General features: G+C 46.3%; 1 protein-coding gene across 3 annotated transcripts in view; it reads right to left on the bottom strand.

The window, feature by feature from the left end:
• cgnb (cingulin b) overlaps positions 1-17,693 on the bottom strand; it is a 98,079-nt gene that overhangs the window by 19,924 nt on the left and 60,462 nt on the right. For all 3 annotated transcript variants that reach the window (XM_072548985.1, XM_072548986.1, XM_072548987.1), the window contains exons 6-9: positions 11,851-11,989; positions 10,966-11,178; positions 1,994-2,142; positions 515-656 (exon numbers count right to left, since the gene is read on the bottom strand). In XM_072548985.1, the coding sequence (XP_072405086.1) occupies positions 515-656; positions 1,994-2,142; positions 10,966-11,178; positions 11,851-11,989 (643 nt within the window). The remainder of the gene's footprint in view (positions 1-514; positions 657-1,993; positions 2,143-10,965; positions 11,179-11,850; positions 11,990-17,693) is intronic.

Here is a 17,693-nt window from a genome sequence, read left to right as displayed (position 1 = left end):
TGAAACTCTGTCTAACCCGCAACCTCGAACACACGATGACTGAGCCTCAACAGCTGACTGCGGTAAAGAATTCCACAAATTCACTACCATCTGAACGACGAGATTCCTTCTCTCAGTCTGAAATGGGTGACCATTTCCTCGCAGCTCTCTGGTCCTAGAGTTTCCCCACAAGTAGGAAACAGCCTCTGCAATCTAAACTGAGAACAGGAAATGCTGCAGAGGTCCGGGTGCACTGGCGGAGAGAGAAACAGAGTGAGCTTTTCAAGCCTGATGTGACTCTTCTTCAGAGCTCTCCACGTCTGCTTTGCAAAGTTCCCCAAGAACCTTGCATGCCTCAATAAGGACTCCTCTCAATCTTCTAAACTTCGCTGAGTACGGGCCAAACCTAGTTAACCTCCCCTCGTAAGACAGTTCCTCCACATGAGTCTGCGTACATCAACTCTGCATCAATCTAAAGTCCTCGCCGCCAATAAGCGATCTCAACTAAACTCTAGCTTTCAGATTCTAAACATACTTTTTTAAGCGACTGGATCTCTGTATTGTTCACTGAAGTCCGTTTCACATGGTCCACCTCATCCTGCATCACCGAGTAACGATCGCGCAAATCTCGCAGCTCCTCATCGAATTCCTCCTTCTCCAGCTTGATCTGCAGCAGCCTGGGATTAGGAATAAGGTTGAAAACAACACAATTGGTTTGGGTATTGAGCATGCCCCCTCAGCCCTTTGGCCTCAGCATCTACCCGATGAGGTGGCTTAAACAGCCAATCCAGGGGAGCACGGGTGTGGCTGAGTGGACAGCAAGCTTGCCTCTCAGTCTCTAGATTCCAGGCTCAAGTCTCACTGCAGAAGCTGGCGCACAGAAATTCAGGGAATGAGTACTGCGTCGTGAGAGGATCAGTGCTGAGGGAGCGCAGTGCTAAGAGAGTGTCAGTGCCGAAGGAGCAGTGCACTGTCAGAGGTGTCATTTTTCAGATTTCATATGAAACAGATGCCCCCGTCTGCCCTCAAGTGGTCATACATTTATGATTTCACTGTACTTATGTACGTGTGACAAAGTCTTGTTGTGTGCAGCACTGGCAAACCACATCATGCAGAGTGCATTAGGGCAATAGAATTTAGCGAGGAATACAATGTTACGGCTGCAGAGGAGGTGCACAAACAGCGTGTTTAACATCAAATTTAAAATGTGAGGGGTCCATTCTGAAGTCTGATAAGAGTGAGGGGGGGGGGGGAAGAAGCTTTTCTTGAACCTGTTGGTGCATGCGTTTAAGCTTTTGTACGTTCTGCCCAATGGAGGAGTTTGGAAGAGATTATAACCAGGCTGGGAGGGCTCCTTTGATTATGCTTGCTGCTTCATAGATAGCAAGGGGTGCTAATGGAAGAAGAGGGGCCTTTGGAGGGTGCCTCATTCTTCCTGATATTCTTGGGCCGTTGTTTGTAACACAACCTGTGTGTCATCTTAAAAATAGATTATCTGGGAGTTTGCAACTGGCAAATGGGTTGAGCATTCCCTCCCAATACAGCAGAGTAACACAACACTGGCTGTAACACACTTTGGAGATGCCCGGAGGTTGCGAAAGATGCCACAAAAAATTATTTGGAGATGCTGAGTGTTGGACTGGGGTGTACGAAGTTAAAAATCACACCACACCAGGTTATAGCCCAACAGGATTAATTGGAAGCACTAGCTTTCGGCGCGTTGCCTGACCACCTGATGAAGGAGCGGCGCTCTGAAAGTTACTGCTTCCAATTAAACCTGTTGGACTATAACTTGGTGTTGTGTGATTTTTAACAAAAAAAAATGCACAGGCTTTCTCTCGATTCCTGGTCTGAGAATGCTGCACTGCCTCAACATTCCACTTGGTGGAGTCTTTGCGCAAATCCCAGAAAGAGACATCAAGCCACAATCCTCTCCCCTTGCTTTTCACAAGGAGGACTGGGAACCAATTGGAACTTGCGCCCCCTCCAAACCATGCACCAGAACTCAATTTACTCCTGCTTGGTGTTGCGTAGCTCCTCACGGTTTTTCTGGAACATCTCCTTCCAGTGCACGGTCTCCTCGGTGCTCTCCTCCAGCTGTCTTTGCAGGTTCCGCATCGTTGAATTGATCTTCTGCCTCTCAGACTCCACATTCTGCTGTGTCTGCATTCACCAAGGAAGACAGGAATACAGAGAACATTTAAATTACTATAGCATCTAGTCGGCAAATAAAACATGCCAAAGGGCTTCATAAGACTGTCGCAAAATAAAAAAGGGAGAAAGTGAGGACTGCAGATGCTGGAGACCAGAGCTGAAAAATGTGGTGCTGGAAAAGCGCAGCAGGCCAGGCAGCATCCGAGGAGCAGGAGAATCAAAGTTTCGGGCATAAGCCCTTCTTCAGGAATGAGGCTGGCGTGCCAAGCGGGCTGACATAAATTCCCTCCCCCTACCTTTTATCTCCGCCCGCTTGGCACGCCAGCCTCATTCCTGAAGAAGGGCTTATGCCCGAAATGTCGACTCTCCTGCTCCTCGGATGCTGCCTGGCCTGCTGTGTTTTTCCAGCACCACATTTTTCAACTGTCACAAAATAAAACTGGGCATCAAATCGGAAATGATAGATGGTCAAAGCTTGGTTAAAGGGGTGGGTCTCAAAGAGCAACTTAAAGGAGATCAGGTAAGATATAAAAGCACATCGGCTTAGGGACAGAGTTCTTGAGCTTACTTTTGGTGAAAGGGTTAAAAGCAAACCAAAAACAAGGTCAGAGTCCTCTGGAACAGTGATGTAATCCAGAGAGGTGACTGCGAACCACCTGCTGTGTTAAAGATTGCTTGCTGGCACTGTGGAGCTTATCACATGGGTGGGAAACAGCACAAGACATCAGCTTCCTTTTAGTTCAGAATATCAAGGATCAGTTTTGGCTCGGAAAAACCCAGCGATTTAAAACTTTTCGAGCAGTTTTAGAAATGACGTGGGTGAATAGGGAAGGAAATATTATTCCTCTCTGAGGAAAAAGTCGGAGGACAGCACGGAGAAAGCTTACTTACCTTATTACCAGTACTAAAGAATGTGGGCCAAAGGTCCATGGATTAGTCATCACCTCACAAAGGTAGAAAACGCTCATGAGGCAGGATGGCCTACGCCTGTTCCCGTGTTCCTACCTCGTTCTAAAAGTTTAACTCGTTAAGCTTCAAGAATAGAAGGGTTTGGTTAGGAATCAACAGATAGGAGACTGGCAACATTTTGTGTGTGATCAGAATTCATACAAGACTTACACAATTAAAAAGAAAAAAAAAGAACCAGGAAGAGGTGTGGGGATTGTACTGTATAAATTATTCTGAATCAAATTGTGCAAACAATAATAGAAACCTGCACAATTTTTGTATAAAGAATCTTCCATCATAACAGATCAAATCAGTTGAATAGGAAATTACAGAATGAAAATGGGAACTTGGTAATACTTGTCATCCTATTATATGGCAAGAACTTATTAAAGAATATGACTTATGACCTCACAAGGATCTGCCAATATTAGAATGGAGGAGTGAAGAGGGAGTCAGACACTTGCAGAAGTTCATTTTGAAACAATTTTAACATTAAGAGGGAGTATTTTAATTAAATATAATGGATCGATTTCTTGGCAAAATATGTTACCATAAAATCGAGGCCAATATATAGTTTGTTGGTAGCAATCAAAAGTCTGCTTTTTTATTTTGGAAATACAGTCCATCTTAAAACAGTAATAAATAATTACATTTAACTAAAGTAGGTCAATACAACCAGTTGGATTGGCTCTCTGCACAAAGGACATGGTTTGTTTCTCTTTTTCAGTTTCTTTGTATAAGTGTAACAAGCGAGAAGATGGCCTGTCCTACCATGAACAATACAACTCCGGAGGCTTCCTGCCTCGATTCCTGATGAAGGGCTTTTGCCCGAAACGTCGATTTTCCTGCTCCTCGGGTGCTGCCTGACCTGGTGTGCTTTTCCAGCACCACTCTGATCTAAACTTATACAATTAAAAGGAAGGCCTTGGGTAGTGTTGTAGAACAGAGGCACCTAGGGGTTCAGTTCCATAATTCTTTGGAGTTTGCATCATATAACAATAAAGGTGGTTAAGAAGGGGTTTCACAGGTCTGCCTCCATTGCTCAGTCCCTTTGAGTATAGGAATTGGGACGCTATATTGAGATTGTACAGGATGTTGGTGAGGTCTCTTCTGGAGAACTGCATGCAGGTTTGGTCTCCCAGTTATAGGAAGGATATTGTTAAGCTGCAGAGTGTTCAGAAGAGGTTTACCAGGTTGTTGGCGGTTATGGAAGGTTTGAGATATCAGGAGGGGCTGGGGCTGTATTCTCTGGAGCGTAGGAGGTTGAGGAGGTGACCTTATAGAGGTTTATAAAATCATGAGGGGGATAGATAAGGTGCCCAAAACATGGACTCTCCTGCTCCTCAGACGCTGCCTGACCTGTTGTGCTTTTTCCAGCGCCACCCTTTTCGAATGACTCTGCAGCATCTGCAGTCCTCAATTTCTCACAGTGAAGGCAAATGGCAGCTGTTTATGTTCCCCCAAGGGTGGGGGATTTCAGGACAAGGGGGCATACTTTTTCAAAGTAAGAGGAGAAAGATTTAAAAAAAAACGTGAGGGGCAACTTTTCTTTTGTTTCTCAGAGTGTGATTCATGTGTGGAATGAATTGCCAGAGGAAGTGGTGGATGTGGGTACAGTTACAAATGTTTAAAAGACATTTGGATAAGTACATGAAGAAGAAACTTTTGGAGGGATATGGGCCAGGAGCAGGCATGTGGGACTGGTTTAGTCTGGGATTATGGTCGGCGTGGACTGGTCAGATTGTAGGGTCTGTTTCCGTGCTGTATGACTCTATGCAAAACTCCACAGTTCACAGGACACAACTGGGAGGAAGCAGCAGCTAATTGGTAGCTATAGTTTTGGGATGGAAGGATAAGCCCTCTGGATTTGAAATGCTATAAAGTGATGTCGTTGAGGAATAGATTGCGGAGTGTTTTAAGATCGCCCTGAGATAGCTTGCTTTTTGTTGTAATAAATCTTTGTTGCTGTTGAAGAAAAGCTGCAGCCGCAAATGCTTACATTTCAGCGAAGGCCATCATATTAAACTTTTTTCCGAGTATGACCCATCAGCTTTTGTTCTGTCCAGTCGTAACATCAGCTGAGACAGTAACAAGTGGCAGTACTGACATAGCAGACGACCTGAAAGAAGTTATGATCATTCTGAAAAGTTTGATAGGTTCGACGCTGGGAAGATGTTTCCACTTGTGGGGGGTGGGGGTGGAGGACACCAGAATGTTGTGGGGTGAATAACGTAGGACAGTCACCAATCATCCAATCAGGAATTCAGGAGAAACATTGCCACCCCCAGAGACTGGAGAGAATGTGGGACTCACCCAAACAGGAACTGGTCAAACCAAACAGCAGAGATTTTTTGATTTGATTTGATTTATTATTGTGACAAGTACCTCAGCACGGTGAAAAAAGTTTTGTTTAGCATGTAGTACAGGCAAGATCATACCATACAAAGTGCATTAGGACGGAGTGAGGAATACAATGTTATGCTGCAGAGAAGGTGCATAAACAGCAAGCGTAATATTTAAATTAAAAGTTTGAGGGGTCCATTCAGAAGTTTATTAAGTTTGATTACGTTGGCGTGTGTGTTTAAGCTTTTGTATCCTCTGCTGATGGAAGAGGTTGGAAGAGATTATAATGGGGTGGGAGGGGTCTTTGATTATTTTGGCTGCCTTCCCAAGGCAGAGGGAAGTATAAAGACGGAGAGACGCACTAAAGTGGAAAATGGCGACAGGGATTGGCAAAGAGTGTGATACAAAATGAAGGGTGGGGGTTGGGAGGAACTTTGGGTACAGTACAAACACAGACATGGAGGAGTGAGACCAAATGGCCTCTGTCTGTGAAGGCAGAGCCACAGAATATATCGTTTGCCAATCCACCCACAACAGTGTCCCACGTGCTGAGAGGTAATGAAACACATGAGTCCCCACCTTCCGGTGATCTGGAAATGATGCATCACCGAGCAGCTGCCACCCACATCCCCAGGTAATAACTGGCGTCAGACAGGCATTAGAAGATGACCAATTATGCGTTTAGCAAAGGCCCTCCATTTACCTTTTCAGAAGATCTTACCCCATTCCGTTCCCAAGAAGCCTACTTTTTCTTTTGATCGACATATGTGACACACTGTCGTTAAGATTAACAAGGACGGCTTCTTTTCAACGGCCAGCCAACAGTGTATTTCAGTTTGAGATGTAATGACTGATGCAGTCACTGGAGTGGAATTAATCATCAGGGCCGCATGCCTCAAAAGAACTTGTTTGTTCACGGAGAATGAAAAGGGGAAGCATTGCTTTTCACGGTCTGTCTGCCCATCCCGGACAGACAGTTCAACATCTTTTGTGCACAAGAGTAGCCAATCCACGCCAATCAGTCAGCATTTTCATTTCCCCTCTGTGCAACACACAGTCTCTTATCCCAACCGCCTCCTAAACAATGGCCCAACTAAAACAATGGAGCTTCTGTCTGTCCTATCTGATTCGGAGCGATGGCCCCTGCAGGGAAGTGGTATGGTGGGGGCTGGGGGGGGGGGGGGGTTTCCCCCTGAGGGGGGTGGATACTATATGCAAATCACAGTTCAGTCAGTATGACCATTCTGTTTCAAGGTTTGGAACCTTCAGCAGGATAACAGCTGAGCACACATCACTCCTTGCAATCCTGCCTCATGAGAACATGGGAAGTAGTTGGAATGGACCATGTGGCCTGTCGACTCTGTTCCATCATTCCATACGACCGTGTCTGTCCCTGGATTTCGAGCCCACCTTGCCATCCCACGCTCTCCGCATCCCTCGATTCCCCGAGAGACCAAAAACCAAAGGGAGGCACGGTGGCTCAGTAGTTAGCACTGCTGCCTCACAGCGCCAGGGGCCCGGGTTCAATTCCCACCTCGGGGGACTGTCTCCGTGGAGTTTGCACCATTCCCCCAGCGTCTGTGTGGATTTCCTCCGGGTGCTCCAGTTTCCTCCCACAGTCCAATCATTGGCCGCGCTAAATTGCCAATAGGGTTAGGTGCATTAGTCAGAGGGGAATGGGTCTGGGTGGGTTACTCTTCGGAGGGTCAGTGTGGACTTGGTGGGCCGAATGCCCTGTTTCCACACTGAAGGGAATCTCATCTAATCTAAAACCCTCAAACGTATTCAGTGATTGGGGGTCTCCCTCTGCGTCACAATCCCCCAAGTCAAGAGATTCCTCTTCATCCCAGTCCGAAGTGGCCAATCGCTTCTCCTGAGACTGCGCCCCTTGTGTTTTACATTCCCCTGATCAGAGGAAACAACCTTTTACCCCAATTAAGTAGGCGGATAGAGCCAGTCAAAATATCTGAAAGTGTCATCTAAGGAAATGCAAAGCTTTTTCACCATGGCAGGAGGAATAATAAAACAAAACAAAAATCAGCATTACTTAAATGGAGAACGATTGCAGAACTGAGGCACAAAGGATTCTGGGTGTTCTCGTAAAGAAGTTACAAGAGGTTAGCCTGCAGGTACAGCACATAATCAAAAGCGGCTGATGGAATGCTGTCCTTTGTTATAAGTGGAATTGAACATTAAAAGAAAGGATATTCTGTTGCAGTTATCCAGGACATTGGCCAGGGCACATCTCAAATATCTTGTGTACTTTTGGTCTTCTTACCCAAGAATGGATGTAAATGTATTGGTGGCAGTTCGGAAGCTTACCAGCCTGGACTGACAGGGTCATCTAATGACGACTGGGCTTCTTCCCAATGGAATTTGAAAGAATGAGGGGTGAACATGATTGAATTGAAGAGGATTCTGAATGACCCAGGCCAGGTGGACATTTCCTCCTCTGGGCGGTCCAGAACAAGGGGAGCACTGCTCAGAAATTTGGGACTCATCCTTTTCGGACAGAGAGGAGGGGCATTTTTTTCCCTCCCCTTCCAAGAAGATCGGGAGCCTTTGGAACACTGTGCCTCAGATGGAGGTGGGGAGGTAGTTTTAAAGGTGGCGGTGGATAGATTCTTAATAGGCAGGGGAATCAAAAGTTATTCAGGGATAGACAGGGATGAGGAATTCATACCAGAAACATTGTTCAAACATGGTCTTATCGAATGATAGAGCAGGCTACAGGGACTGAATAGCTTACTTCTGCACTTAAGTTAATTTGTACTCAATCATAGATCATAGATCATAGAATCACACAGCACAGAAACAGACCCCTCGGTCTGACCAGTCCATGCCAATTATTCCCAAACTAAGCTAGTCCCACCTGCCTGCACTTGGCCTATATCCCTCCAAACCTTTCCTATTCATGAACTTATCCAAATGCCTTTTAAACGTTGTAACTGTACCTGCATCAACCACTTCCTCAGGGGGTACATTCCACAGTTTGTGAGAAGATTTGTAGCTCGGGTGCTCGTTGTTGTGGTTCTGTTCGCCGAGCTGGGAATTTGTGTTGCAGATGTTTCGTCCCCTGTCTAGGTGACATCCTCAGTGCTTGGGAGCCTCCTGTGAAGCGCTTCTGTGCTGTTTCCTCCAGCATTTATAGTGGCCTGTCTCTGCCGCTTCCGGTTGTCAGTTCCAGCTGTCCGCTGCAGTGGCCGGTATATTGGGTCCAGGTCGATGTGCTTATTGATTGAATCTGTGGATGAGTGCCATGCCTCTCGGAACTCCCTGGCTGTTCTCTATTTGGCTTGTCCTATAATAGTAGTGTTGTCCCAGTCAAACTCATGTTGCTTGTCATCTGCGTGTGTGGCTACTAAGGATAGCTGGTCGTGTCGTTTCGTGGCTAGTTGGTGTTCATGTATACAGATCGTTAACTGTCTTCCTGTTTGTCCGATGTAGTGTTTTCTGCAGTCCTTCCATGGGATTTTGTACACTACATTGGTTTTGCTCATGTTGGGTATCGGGTCCTTCGTTCTGGTGAGTTGTTGTCTGAGCGTGGCTGTTGGTTTGTGTGCTGTTATGAGTCCGAGTGGTCGCAGTAGTCTGGCTGTCAGTTCGGAAATGCTCTTGATGTATGGTAGTGTGGCTAGTCCTTTGGGTTGTGGCATGTCCTCGTTCCGTTGTCTTTCCCTTAGACATCTGTTGATGAAATTGCGGGGGTATCCGTTTTTGGTGAATACATTGTATAGGTGTTCTTCTTCCTCTTTTTGCAGTTCTGGTGTGCTGCAGTGTGTTGTGGCCCTTTTGAACAGTGTCTTGATGCAACTTCTTGTGTGTGTTGGGGTGGTTGCTTTCATAGTTCAGGACTTGGTGTGTGTGTGTGTGGCTTTCCTGTAAACCTTTGTGGTGAATTCTCCGTTCGGTGTTCTCTGTACCATCACGTCTAGGAATGGGAGTTGGTTATCCTTTTTTTCCTCTCTAGTGAATCGGATTCCTGTGAGTGTGGCGTTGATGATCCGGTGTGTGTTCTCTATTTCTGTGTTTTTAATGATTACAAAGGTGTCAGCCACATATCGGACCCAGAGTTTGGGTTGAATTTGCGGTAAGACAGTTTGTTCTAACCTTTGCATTACCGCTTCTGCTAGGAGTCCAGAGATGGGTGAGCCCGTGGGTGTGCCGTTGATTTGTTCATATATTTGGTTGTTGAATGTAAAGTGTGTTGTGAGGCACAGGTCCAGTAGTTTGAGTATGCTGTCTTTGTTGATAGGTTCCACGTCTTGTTGTCTGTTCTGTATGCCCAGCAGGTTGGCTATTGTTTCTCTGGCTAGGGTACATCCCACATGCGAACCACCCACTGTAAACAAAAAGGTGCCCCTCACGTCTTTTTAAATCTTTCTCCTCTCACCTGAAAACATGCCCCGGCCCTGAAATCCTAGGGAAAAGACACCTATCTTTCACCTTATTTCTACCCTTCGTGATTTTATAAACCTCTACAAGACTCCTTATAACTCAAACCCACCATTCCTAGCAACATCCTCGTAAATCTCTGCTAAGCCCTCTCCAGTTTAAGAATATCCTTCCTGTAACAGGGCGACCAGACTGGACACCGTACTCCAGAAGAGGCCTATCCAAAGTCCTGTACAACCCCAACGTGATGTTCCCAACTCCTATACTTAAATATCTGGGCGACGTAGGCGAGCTTGCAAAACGTTTCAACCACCCTGTCTGCCTTTGACACAAACGTCAAAGAATTAGGTACCCGGCCCCTTCGGTCTCTGTTCTACAACACCATCCCAAAGCCCGACTTTTAATTGTGGAAGTCCTGCCCTTGTCTGTTTTACCAAAATGCAATACCAACAACATCCTTGGACATTGCTGTGAGATCACACCTCATTCTCCATTATTTAAGTCAGCCCTCTCATCGTAGGACAATCCTCTCAACCCAGGGACCAATTCCCTGGGCGTCTACCACGACACCTCCTGTGTAATATGTATCTTCTCAAACGTGGAGACCAAAACTGCACGCTGACGTGATCTCGGCAAAGCCCTGTACAACTGGAACAAGACTTTTTAAAATCCTGCACCACAATACCGTTGCAAGAAAGGCTCACGTCAATTTTATGAGTAGGTCTAACTCAGCCTGGAATAGATTCAGTCAATAACCGAATTACGAAGGCTCAGGATGGAAGTGAGGAGGAAGTTCTTCTGTCAAAAGGATCACAAGTGGGAGACCCCTTATTCTGAAACTGGGGGGGGGGGGGTGTACAGTTCTAGACTCCCCCACGAAGGGGCAACATTCTCTCAGCACCCAGTCTGTCAAACCTTCCCCATAGAATTGTATGCGCTACAGCAAGGACACCTCTCAGCGCTCTAAATTCCAACGGGCACATGCCCAACCTATTCCGACATTCCCTCAAAACCAAACCTTTTCATTCCAGGAGTCAGCTTACTGGCTTCCCACCTTGGGTGCCCAAGCACCACACGCCTTCAAAGTACGACAGTGAAACAGTGAAGGAGGCGGCTCCAAGGAAAAAGGACATGTTTTCCACCAACCTGTGACACCTCCTCAAAGTTTTTCCTGAGCTGTTCCATATCCTTCTGGTACTGGGCTGTAAGGTCTTCCATCGCCTTGTCGTGGCTGGACACCTCTTCCTTCAGAACGCCCTTCAGGGCGGTCAGCTCCCGCTCCTTCTGCCTCAGGATGTCTTCCACGGTCTGTTTGGCTGTGGCGACCATGTCCAGTTCCTCTTTTGTCCTTGCTAGTTCCTGTCAGAAGGAAGTAACCCGGTTAAAGGGATGGAACCCATTCAGTCCTAAAGTGTCTCCTAACCCTTCAGGAACAGTGAGCCAATTAATTTCTTGTAAATCCACTTTTGGGAAGGGGGCGTTGCTGGCCGAGCTAGCATGGCTGCCATCGCAAAGATGGTGGTGAGCTGCCTTCTTGAATCACTGCAGGCCACGTGGATGCCATTAGCCCCAACTGCAGCATCATTATAGCACGAAGGGGAAGAGTTCAGCCTGACCAGAGAGTGACTGCTATCAACCCCCTGCCCCTCCACCCCAACCCTTTCTCTGTAACCGTGCAAACGAACAGTTTCCAATCTCCGTCTGAAAGCCTCAATTGAATAACATAAGGAATAAGATTTGGAGCATTCCATCCAGCTCTTCAAACCCATTCATAAAAAGGCTGATCTTATGTCAACACGACCTTCCTGAGTTATCCTTCTCTCTCTCTCTCTCTTTAAATCTTTAATATCTAGAAATACATTAACCTCGGACTTGAAACACGATAACTGAGCGTCTGTTGCTCCCTGGGACAAAGAATTCCAAAGATTCAGCCCTCTGAATGCAGACATTCCTCCTCATCTCAGTCCTAAATTGTCTCTAGTTCAGATAGTATCTCTCCCGGGTTTAGCTTCAAAAGGCAAAGTCACGTACTGATAAAATCTCAGTGTCCCCACTGTCCCCCGTAGATTTCCTGCTACTTTTCAGCTCTTTGTGCATGGCAGCCATTTCATCCTGCAGGTCTCTCATCTCTGCCTCCACCGTCTCCTTCTCCATCTTCAGTTTCATCAGTCTAAGGGAAGGGGTTGGGGGGGGGGGGGGGCGGGGGGGGGAGAGGAGAGAAAAGTAAGAGAGAGAAAACGAACTGGTTAAATAAACTAATGCATAGCGACAAGCGGACTTGGGCTCCCTGAAGCCTCAAAGAGGTCAGCAATTGATTGAACTGAAGAAGTTTCAGCTGAATGAGCTCTGGAGGTGGCAATGCAGAGGTTTAAAAAAAACGGTAAGAAGATCAAGTAGTGAAGATGCAACAGCATTCGTGTTAAACCGTGGCAGTAGAACAAGACAAGCATAAGGGAGGGAGACAAGAGCTTCTTAAAAAAATGTATTTTTAATTTTTTCGTGCATTAAGACTTTTTAAAAAAAATCATCTTTTATGCTGAGGGACACCTTTTTCTTGCAGAGGGTGGTTCATGTGTGGAATGAACCGGCAGAGGAAGTGACAGATGCAGGTACAGTTATAACATTTAAAAGGCATTTGGACAGGTACACGAATAGGAAAGGCTGAGAGGGATATGGGCCAAATACAGTCAACTGGGCTTACTTTAGTTTAGGAAACATGGTCGGCATGGACGAGTTGGATCGAAGGGTCTGTTTCTGTGCTCTATGACTCTATGAAGCTATGTTTTGACAGTAAGAAAGATATGTGAACTCTGTATAGCTGCAGCAAAAAAAAATGTACAGAGTTTTATAAGTGAGGCCGATTGGTTTGTGGACCAAGGACCAATTATCAAAGACAAAAGGTGTGCTGCCTGCCAAAACGTGGCTGAACAACATGGACTGTGAACAAGATGAAGGAATACATTGTCAGAGCCGAAGAGGAGAAACCAGCAGGTCTGCAGTAGCCAAACAACACTCTGGTCTCTGCAGTCAGCCACTTCAAACCGAACTAAAACCAGCATTCTTTCAAACAATACAGGTGGTGGTGAGCCATGTTCTCAAACCTCTGCAACCCGTGAGGTGCAGGGACACCCACAACGCTACTGAAGGAGCGAGCCCTGGGACAACCAACAGCAAAGCAATGACCAATATAGTTCAGAGTAAGGATTGCACAAGGCTTGGAGGGGGTGGTGCTCCCAGATGCCTGCTGGACCCTTCCACTTCATGAGGGCTGGAGGTTGCAGGTTTGAAAGGTACTACCTGAAGTGGGAGATGGCACGGGGCAGGGTGAGATTCAGCACACAGACACACAAGATGGCCACTGGCCCACAATATGGAGAGAGAGAGAGAGAGAGAGAGGGGGCAGAGCAAATACAGACACTACCTAGGCCACCAGAACGCCAGCACAATGCACTCACAACCTTGATGATTAGTTTAAGGCGAGTGGGGGAAGAGAATATTCATCAGTAACGTACACTGCCCGCCGAAGCCAACACCTTTGATATAAATGCTAACAGCTTCAGCCTGAATACAAAGTGCTAATAGCCAGGGCTGCAGTAATCGTCCTTCTCAGGAAGAGCGATTAGCGCCCATTACTACAGCAATGGACTTTGGAGCAGACATTGAAACTGACAATAACCAATCTGAAATTAACATAGGCTGTGCTGGAACTGACAATGACTATATTGAAACTACCAACAACTTTGCTATGATTGCCATAAACAAATCATGTTACAAAGACAATGATCTCATCACTGACCTATTGTACCACAAGATGTATAAAAGTATCTTGACATGCTCTTGGTGAAGAGAAGAATCGCAGCTGACCACCATGCTGTTGGTGTTTTTCTCTCCCCGGAGAGAACCTGTGCTGTACCGGGCAGGAAGATCGCTGAGAGTCTCGCACTCCTCAGGGATACGATCGCCTAATTGCAGGACAGAGGGTTGGACACCTGCCTGTTCAGCCTGGACCAGGAGAAAGCCTTTGACAGGATATCACACAGGTATATGAGAGATGTTCTCTCCAAAATGGACTTTGGGGAGGGAATCTGCAATTGGATCAGACTGCTCTACACCAACATTGTCAGTGCAGTCTCAATCAATGGGTGGGAATCAGATAGCTTCCCAGTCAGATCTGGAGTCAGACAGGGCTGCCCTCTCTCTCTCCTGCCTTGTTTGTGTGCTGCATAGAGCCATTTGCCGAGTCCATCAGGAAGGATGCGAGCCTCAGAGGGGTGACTATTCCTGACAGCGGGGGCCTGCAGGTCAAGGCCTCCCTGTACATGGATGACATCGCTGTTTTCTGCTTGGATCCGCTGTCCATGCGCAGACTCATGTGCATATGTGACCAGTTCGAACGGGCCTCGAGGGCCATGGTAAACCGAGGCAAGAGTGAGGCCATGCTCTTCGGGAACTGGGCCGACCAATCCTCGATCCCCTTCACTGTCAGGACCGACCACCTGAAGGTGCTGGGTATTTGGTTCAGGGGGCGAACGCCAAGTCTTGGGAGGAGTGTATCAGCAAAGTGAGGCAGAAACTGGGCAGATGGAAGCTACAGTCACTCTCCATCGCAGGAAAAAACCTGGTCATCAGGTGTGAGGCACTGTCATTGCTGTTATACGTGGCACAGGTCTGGCCTATTCCCAGAACCTGTGCTGCTGCAGTCACCCGGGCCATCTTCCAATTTATATGGAGGTCAAAGATGGACCATGTCCGAAGGGACTCGCTGTACAAAGATCTGGGCAACTGGGGAAAAAATACACCCAATACCACCCTCACCCTGATGGCCACCTTTGTGTGTGGCTGCATCAAGCTGTGCGTGGATCCCCGGTACGCAAACACCAAGTGTCACTACGTACTGAGGTTCTACCTGACCCCGGTGTTGCGAAGGATGGGCCTGGCCTCGCTGCCACGGAATGCTCCGAGTAGTTGGACCGTTCTGTATCACCTGCCCTTCGCGGAGAAGTTTATGAAGAAAAACACTTTTAACCACAAGTCCATCGGGAAGTGGTCAGCACGTAGTGTCCTCGAGACCCTTCGGGAAAAGGAGAGGGCGGATCCTATCGAGCAGTTCCCTGAGCAGACTGTCAAAGCCATTTGGCAAAATGCCTCACCGCTAGAACTTTCCAACAAGCACCAAGACATGGCTTGGCTGGTGGTGAGAAGGGCTCTGCCTGTGAGATCCTTTATGCACGCCCGGACTCTCTGCCGCACTGCACGCTGCCCTTGAAGCGGCTGCAGGGGGATGAGACTGCCACACACCTCCTTTTGGAATGTGCCTATGCAGAAGTAGTCTGGAGAGGAATGCAGCGGGGTTTGTCAAGGTTCGTCCCGAGCAGCGCCGTGACGCGGGACTCCGTGCTCTACGATCTGTTCCCCGGGACGCACACTGAGACGAACATCAACTGTGCCTAGAGGATCATCAACTCGGTGAAGGACGCTCTCTGGGCGGTCCGAAACCTATTGATCTTCCAGCTGAAGGAGTTGACCCCGACTGAGTTTTGCAGACTGGCACATTCCAAGGTCCAAGACTACGTGTTGAGGGACACGCTGAAGCTTGGGGCAGCTGCCGCCAAGGCGCAGTGGGGAAAGACCACCGTGTAACATCTGCCTGCCTAAAGAAGAACAGGGGCCCCACACAGTCATTTGGGCTCTGTTGATGCCTCAGGTAAATATATGGACATATGATTGATAAACGTACAGACCTGTATATAAAAATGATAAATTCTGATCTCTGTATGTAAATGTTTATGTATGTATGGCATGACCAACTATACAGACCATCAAGTTATTTTATGAATTAAGTATATTTTTGAAATTAAAAAAAGTCTCTCTCCCCGGAACTCCAGTATTTTCTTGTACAATAAACTCTGTCATTGAACACCCTCAGAGATTGGCGATTTTCCGCGTAACATACCAAAAATCAAGTCAAATGCGTGGAGATTGTTTACAAAAACAATGATCAAGATTTGGAGCAGGTTTCCAAACAGGATTCTGGTGAATATGATTTTGTTTAAAAGTGGGATAGTAGTGAAAGAGATGGTCACCGGGGGAAAAAAAAATCAAGGATCTTTCAAAACACAGTTCATTCTCAACACTAAAAATCAGACAGCTGATTCAACCTAGCTGACAGAAATCTTTGCAAGTCAAATTACCATTTTTTTTTTAAACGTTGTTAATGGAGTTTCAGAAAAGAGGAATTTGATCAGAAGGTCAGCGTGTCCCTAACCTATCCTTTGCCTTACACAGAACAACAAGCAGATGGATATTTTACAGAGTAGAGATTTGACAGACTAGTCCTTTCTGGGATTCTCCAGCATCTTGCACTCTACTTTGCAAACTGCAGAACATATATTTTTTTTTAATTTATTGTAAGTTTGCATTTCTGACTTATTTTGGGTTAGTAACCAATAGGATTTCTTTGTACCTGAACTTAAATCATTAACTTGCAAGCAAACCTATAGCCATTGAGATTCCATTTAAAGCAATTCTGAGGCCTGTCTGAAGAGGGAATGCATCAATGTTCCCATCAATCGATTATTTTTATTTATCTTTGATTAGTGTGATTTAGATTGTGGAAACATCTTTTTAAGCTTAAGGGAAACACCCAGAGTTTAAAGAACTGGAGACGTTTAGTATCACCTTGTTTTTAAACTTGGAGTCAGACAGTTCTGTGAAGTCCTTGGAATAGGATTTCTGTGCAGACCAGTGATCCCGAGAAGGAAGGATACATAACGTGACACAGCTATAAATTGAGGGGTGATAGACATCGGAAAGATGTCAGAGGTAGTTTCTTCACTCAGTAGTGGAATGTCCTGCCTGCAAAAGTAGCAGATTCGTCAACGATAAGGGCATTTGAATGGTCATTGGCTAAGCATAATGGACCAAAATGGAATAGTGTAGGTTAGATGGGTTCCACAGGTCAGAGCAACATTGAGGGCCAAAGGGCCTGTACAGCACTGTTGCATTTCATGTTCTATAGTGAACTAGGTTACCGTAGAGTGAAGAGAAATTACTCGTCCCAGCCCAGGAAGTTGGGATAAAACCCTGAAGCGGTTACTTAAAGCTGAATCAGGTTATGCAGGTGGAGGACAGCTCCAGGAAGAAGCTGCCTGCAGTTCCGGCCTACAAGTTGGAAGTCACTTACTGAGGTGTTAAATACAGGGGACTCTGCTGTGAATACTGTAGGAGTGGTGTTTTGGGAACTATACCAGGGCTGTGTTTTGGGTACAAGACAAAACTGGTTTCTTTTCAATTTATCAAGGAGCGTTTTGGGGTTAATAGGAGTTTACTTTAACTGCGTGCATTAAAAACCTCTGAATTTCCATTATAAAAGTAGATGGTTTGGTTTAGAGAGGCAAAGGCACAGTGTTTTTGCCAATAGACTATTAATGATAGAATTTGAATCTGAGAAAAACCTAGAATTCAGAGTCCAATAATGACCACAAAAACATTGTTGTAGAAACCCATCTGGTTCAGTAATGTCCTTCAAAGAAGGAAATCTGTCATCCTTACCCGGTCTGGCCTACATGTAACTTCAGACTCTCAGCAATGTGGGTGACTCTTAACTGCCCTCAGGAGCAATTAGGGATAAGCAAAAAGTGCTGGCCTAGCCAGTGGCACTCATTCAGTGAAGGAATAAAATAAAGTTTTATTTTGTCCTCATTTCTCTTGTTACAGCACAATCTCCAGCATTGTTTCAGCAATATGGGCCGAATGCAGGCAGATGGGACGAGCTTAGTGTGGAAACCTGGGCAGCATGGACAAGTTGGACTGATCTGTCTCACTCCATACTGCATGGCTCAATGAGAGTCCATCCTGCTTTGAAACAGAAAGGA

This window comes from Chiloscyllium punctatum, chromosome 28 (assembly GCF_047496795.1).
Source record: "Chiloscyllium punctatum isolate Juve2018m chromosome 28, sChiPun1.3, whole genome shotgun sequence".
Classification (NCBI taxonomy): Eukaryota; Metazoa; Chordata; class Chondrichthyes; order Orectolobiformes; family Hemiscylliidae; genus Chiloscyllium; species Chiloscyllium punctatum.
Note: the sequence above shows the minus strand (reverse complement) of the source record. Positions and strands in the feature narration are given on the sequence as shown.